Source organism: Neltuma alba, unplaced genomic scaffold (genome assembly GCF_004799145.2).
Source record: "Neltuma alba isolate B1F8T4 unplaced genomic scaffold, ASM479914v2 tig00004133_pilon, whole genome shotgun sequence".
Taxonomy (NCBI): domain Eukaryota; kingdom Viridiplantae; phylum Streptophyta; class Magnoliopsida; order Fabales; family Fabaceae; genus Neltuma; species Neltuma alba.
Window position 1 is genome coordinate 45,922 of NW_021633579.1, and position 5,960 is coordinate 51,881.

The following is a 5,960-nucleotide window of genomic DNA, read 5'->3' on the forward strand; positions in this document are numbered from 1 at the left end:
AAACAAAATAGTGGAGGGGAAAAGGATGTCAACAACAGTAGAGAAAATCCAAGTTAAAAATGATTAAGACGTTAGGTGTACCTAAAAAATGATACCGGAGTTAAAATTATATCTTTGTTCTTTTCTCTCCTAACTATTTTTTCTGGTTTATCCAAACAAAAAGGGTGGTAATATTTTCTTCCCAAGTTTTTTTTCTTCGAGGCTTTTATTCTCATCCAAATGGAATAGTAATATGAACAAACAACATTCATGTCTTTTTTTTTTTTTTAAATACCATTTAAATGAGTAGTGAATTGATAATGCTAATTTGATTTTATATTAAGGTCATGCTATTACTAGTAGATGATAAGTGACCAAAAACAATAACATTTGATTTCAATGTGTTATAATAAATTAATACACTGTTTGCAAAAAAAATTAATATATTAATATGATGATTTAATAAATATCTGTATCACTCACAGACACACACAACTTGGCAATTCATCTATTCGGCGCGTCATTGGAATTGGAATATTTTTATGCAAATGATTATAATAATGGGAATGGGAATATATATATGTTTTGGTATAATGGGAATATTAAATATTATTGAGAGTGACTAATTGTCGCTTAAAGAACGATCCGCTCTTGTCACCAAAAAAAAGAAAAAAAGAGAAGCAAAGTTCTATTCGATGATGAGTTTGAAGCAAGTAGGATCTGTATAAATGCTGTTTGGATTATCAGATGGGAGATGGAGGAGCTTTGAAGAGTTGGAGGATTGTAGGGCGAAAGCCTCCAGATCTTGGGGGGTCAAGCTGAATATTGATGGTGCTGCTAAGTGTCAACCTGGATATGCAGAGTGCAGACTGTGGTGGGTTACTCAGAAACGAGAAGGGAGAATGGATAGGAGGATTTGTGAATAATTTGGGCAAATTTATAGCAATTGAGGCAGAATTTTGATGCGCTTGGTTAGGTTTTTTATTGTTGGCAGAGAAGAACTATAGGAAGGTTGCAGTAGAATCTGACTCTCTTAATCTGGTCACGATGCTCAACGATCTGTCTGTACAGAACAAGGTCAGTAATAGATTTTTGAGTCATATACAGAGATTAATTGATAACATTTGGGATGTACAAGTTATGCATCCGTATTGAGAGCGAAATCCCAGTGCAGATTGGCTTGCTAATTGAAGCTTGTCACGTGTAGCTGGCTTACAGTGGCTGAGTGAGCCTCCGGGAGGATTATTGATGTTACTGTATAGAGATTTTATGAACTCTACTTGCTCAAGATTTGTTTCGTTGGATAGTTCTTGATTTGGGCCTTTTTCGCCCCTTTTTTTACGGGAAAAAAAGAACGATCCGCTCCTTTTCATTTGGATCCCAGATTCAAGTGAGGCCCAACCCAAAGAAGGCCCATCAGTGATGTGGATAAGGTGTTTCTGTGGGACCCATGTTGTGGCCCCATGAAATCAAATCCTGTGGCCAACAGAAAGCCAACGCAACACACGTCAGATTTTTAGTGACACGAAGCAGAGCGATGCCAAAGCAGAATCTTACGTGGAACAAAGCCAATGGAAAATGGAAATCACGAGTGATATTTCGCAAAAGCGAGATCAGCGCCTTCGCAGTCCCCGCCATACATTTTCTCTTTGCCTTATCTCCTTCCCTCCAAACTGAACAGCCCTGTAATTCCCAACTGCTCGTGACGTAGTTTCCACGATCACCACCATCACTCCACTTTCTAGTCATGGCTAGCAAGTTAGCCTTCACATTGACGTGCCCACGTCCATCTACCCCTCATAGGCCACCGTTACTGCCTCCGATTTCTCCTCTCTCCTCTCCGTCTGCTACTAGAGATCGGTTGATTCAGTTTAATGGCCGGCAATTATACCTCCGCCGTCGGTTGTTCCTACTTCCTCCTAAGGCCACCGCCGATCAACAAGGTCCATTTGGCTCTTCAAATCCTTTTCCTTCTCAATGTCTCTGGGTTGGCTGTCTTCTAACACAGACTTTTTTTTTGGGGGGGTTCTTACGGCTTTCAGGCCAGGTTGAAGAAGGTGAAGCTGTTGATAGTAAAATCCTCCCGTATTGCAGCATTGACAAGAAAGAGAAGAAGTCGGTCGGTGAACTTGAGCAAGAATTTCTTCAAGCACTGCAAGTATGTCCCCATTATTTCTAAAAAAGAAACTTTTATTTGCATTGCTGTCTTATTTAATGAGTCTTCATAAACGAACAGAAACGACAACTTCTTAGTGACAAAACCACTGAAGCCCATGTTTTGTTCTACTTCAACAGGCATTTTATTACGAGGGAAAGGCTATTATGTCAAATGAGGAATTTGATAATCTCAAGGAAGAACTTATGTGGGAAGGAAGCAGTGTTGTCATGCTAAGTATGGACCATCCTTGCTGAAAATAGCTGCGGCTGAAATGAGTTACTTCATGTTAATTTTTTAACCTTTTTTTTAATTAACTTCTGTTGCTTCTCTGCGCAGGTTCTGATGAACAAAAATTCCTCGAAGCCTCTATGGCTTATGTTTCTGGAAAACCAATCATGAGTGATGAAGAGTATGATAAATTGAAAATGAAACTAAAGGTTCGTTGTGCTCATCATCATGAATAAAAACCCTTAGTATATTGATGGGGACATTTGTAGAATGGCATTAAATGATCAATTAAGAGTATTGAAGAGTTTAATAAATGAAAATGAAAATAAAGACCCGCTATGCTTATTATGAATAGAAACCTTACTACATTGAGCCGTAGTCAAAGTCAATACTTCTAAATTGTGCCGCGGAGCTGTCTGCCCTTCTGCAACATCAACATCAATGCTGCCGGTTATTATGGAATTTAGAATTTCTTAATAAAAAGGCAGTTGTTACTTCAGTTTATAAGGCGTTTCACTTATGGTAGTTGCACCGATCATACAAATCTGGGGATGCACGTAGCTGGAATTGCTTCATAAAGATTCGTACGTTCTCCTCTCTTCCCGTATTATTTACTGATATCATGTTACTTCTCAGATGGAAGGGAGTGAAATTGTGGTTGAGGGTCCACGATGCAGTCTTCGTACTAAAAAGGTGAGTGCTAATCTGCAAATTCTTCCTTTGAGTTCTGATTGTTAATAGAAGCAAATCATCTTCCTGTCTGCTTGTTGATTAAATCAATCTTGAAGTACTATATGATTTGTGAAATCGAACTTATGATTTTAAAATCAGCTATGTTGCAAGTACCGGCAAGTATATAGCCTAAATTTATACTTATTTCTTTTACTAGAATTATGCTATAGGCTTATGTGAAATGGTAAGAAAATATTTAATTTGGCTCTACTCTGCTTATTATTCTTTATTATTTACCACGTGATAATATTTTTCTTAATAGGTTTACAGTGACCTGTCTGTCGACTATTTGAAGATGTTCCTCCTGAACGTACCAGCAACTGTGGTTGCATTAGGACTGTAAGTAACCTTTTTCTTCCCCTTCGGGAGCACGCATTTTGTCAAACTTCTGCTTCCTGGTTTAGCCACTGCTATTGATTGATCTGTTTGACAAACTTGACCTGTGATCTTTTAAATAAATTTGTAATTCCAAATTCACAATGCACCATCCATTATAAGGGAACTGGAAGGGAAGTGTTGCGTATTGCCCAAGGCCCACGTAACAAGTCAACCGTTTGCTAATTGCCTGATTGTTTGCACATTAAGCTACTGGCAGTCATGTTCTGCCCATACCCATTTGTTATGCTGTTGATTATTTGCACATGCACCATTTAATTTTCTGATATGTTTGACCATATTTTTTTATGAACATTTGAAATGCAACCTAGTTATCTGATATATATAACAAGATTAGAACTAGATATTGTTTATTAAACTGGTATCCATTTCCTTTATTTATATACATCTTAAAAGCTTTTATCATGTTGAGGGGCAAAACAAAGTAGTATTCCTTTGACTTCTTGTCTGTCGAACTGATGTGAATGTTACTGATTATGCAAGTCTGGTCATGACTTTTGGCCTTTTCTTTTTTATTTTTTTTCATCATGTAATCTGTTAGGTTCTTCTTCCTTGATGATCTGACCGGATTTGAGATCACATATCTGCTAGAGGTATGTTGTCATTTTTCTTGTTTTAGTGTTGGAAACTATTCATGAAGACGTAATTTGATTCCATGGTGCATTGTCTGATGGTAGTTGCATTTCCTTTAATCCTTTCTACGACCTTCATTATTAGAGAATCTGATTAGCTGTAGATATTATTATTATATTTCCTATATTTGTGGTAAAATTTTGATTCCATGATGCATTATCTGATGGTTGGTAGTTGCGTTTTTTATTTAATCCTTTCTATCACCTTCTTCATATCAAGAATCTGATGAGCTGTAGATATTATTATGTTTCCTATGTTTTGTAGAAAAAGAATGGATAAATTACTTCTGAATTGCATTAAGTGAATTCTTGTATGCTGGCTGGAAATGGAAATGGAAATTGTTGTAGTTCATGGTCATCATGTATATCTCATTTCAATTTTTAAATACTTTGTCTTGCCTGACCCAAACATTGAAGGCGCCTGTAGTAAACAATTTTTTTAAACTTTTTAATCCCATCTGAAGGGTCAGGAAAGAAAAAAAGAAAAGAAAAAGAAAACTGGGCCTAAAAGATTCATTCTTCACATCTCGTAAATTCAAACAGCATTTCAGAACCTTGAAAATAATATTGCATTTTTTTGACTGAATATTGCATTTAATTCCATTATAACCCATAATGTGACCTGTTGGTGTAGCTTCCAGAGCCTTTTAGTTTCATTTTCACTTGGTTTGCTGCCGTTCCACTCATTGTGTGGCTGGCTCTATCCCTTACAAATGCGATTGTGAAGGACTTTTTGATTTTAAAGGTATGAACTCTGGTAACTGTGTCTCTTTTATTTATCACTTACCAGTACCTATACTTACAAGCGGTTGTTAAACAGGGACCCTGTCCAAACTGTGGGACCGAAAACACTTCGTTCTTTGGCACTATATTATCAATTTCGAGTGGTGGTTCCACCAACAATGTCAAATGCTCAAAGTAAGTATGAAACTGCTGAATTGGCTAAACATTGTCACTCCATATGATGTCATATGATTAACGATAGAGCTCAAGTTTAATAAATAAAAATGATCTGTTGGTTCAGCTGTGGCACTGAATTGGTATATGATTCAAGTACGAGATTGATTACATTACCAGAAGGAAGTAAAGCTTAATTGAAGGTATGTGTGTGTGTGTTTGTGTGTTCCTACTCTATTTTAAAAATCTCTGCTAAAATTACTGCTGGTGTGGGGAAGAGTGCCTCACCTGGGTCTGTTGATTGTTGTGCAGCAAGTGGGAGCAGTTCATTAGTAAAAGGCAGAAGTAATTTCCATGGAAAAGTACCTATCAAGACATCCATGAAGTCACACACCATAGATGGCATGTCCATATTGTTATTTCGTGCTACTATCATACTTGTAACTTCTAAAGAAACGGGCTTTGTATAGTATATATGTTAGAAGAGATTGAAAATTTTCCTCGCTTCCTTCTCACTTATATCAGAAGATGGGATTATTAATTGAAACGAGCAACAGATCAAATTAGTCGCGTTAATTAAGGAAAAAAAATGAAAGAAGAAAAAGCAGATCAATCTTCAATAACGTTGAGCCGATCAAAGAAACGAATCTCTGAAAGTTTGAGTTAACAAGCGAGCGCAACTGCATGTTTGCAAGCCTAGTAAACCGGGCTAGAATCAATCAAGGAACACAAAATCGGATCGGTCTATAAACCAGTTGAATTAGTGGGTCAAGAGTCACTGATTGAAGTCGGGGTTAACCCGTAATCAAACCGGTCATCATTAAAATAATATACTTTTTTTATATAGTAAATATATTATATAACAATAAGAATAAAAATACATTTTATGCCTAAAGAATCATCTAAAAGTTGACAGAATTTAAATTTTTCAAATTATC

The 5,960-nt window shown here is 36.6% G+C and overlaps 1 protein-coding gene across 2 annotated transcripts; it reads left to right on the forward strand.

Annotated features, from left to right (window-relative positions):
• Positions 1-1,580: 1,580 nt before the first annotated feature.
• LOC114743809 (PGR5-like protein 1B, chloroplastic) lies at positions 1,581-5,537 on the forward strand. Of its 2 annotated transcripts, none has more exons than XM_028932020.1 (11): positions 1,581-1,922; positions 2,022-2,137; positions 2,275-2,371; positions 2,474-2,574; positions 3,002-3,058; positions 3,360-3,436; positions 4,035-4,086; positions 4,760-4,870; positions 4,946-5,043; positions 5,150-5,225; positions 5,301-5,537. In XM_028932020.1, the coding sequence occupies exons 1-10, from the start codon at positions 1,727-1,729 to the stop codon at positions 5,217-5,219; spliced, it is 975 nt and encodes a 324-aa protein (XP_028787853.1). In that variant the 5' UTR covers positions 1,581-1,726; the 3' UTR covers positions 5,220-5,225; positions 5,301-5,537. The 2 variants fall into 2 exon arrangements, with proteins under 2 accessions (XP_028787853.1, XP_028787852.1); XM_028932019.1 differs by having other exon boundaries at positions 5,335-5,537.
• Positions 5,538-5,960: the final 423 nt, after the last annotated feature.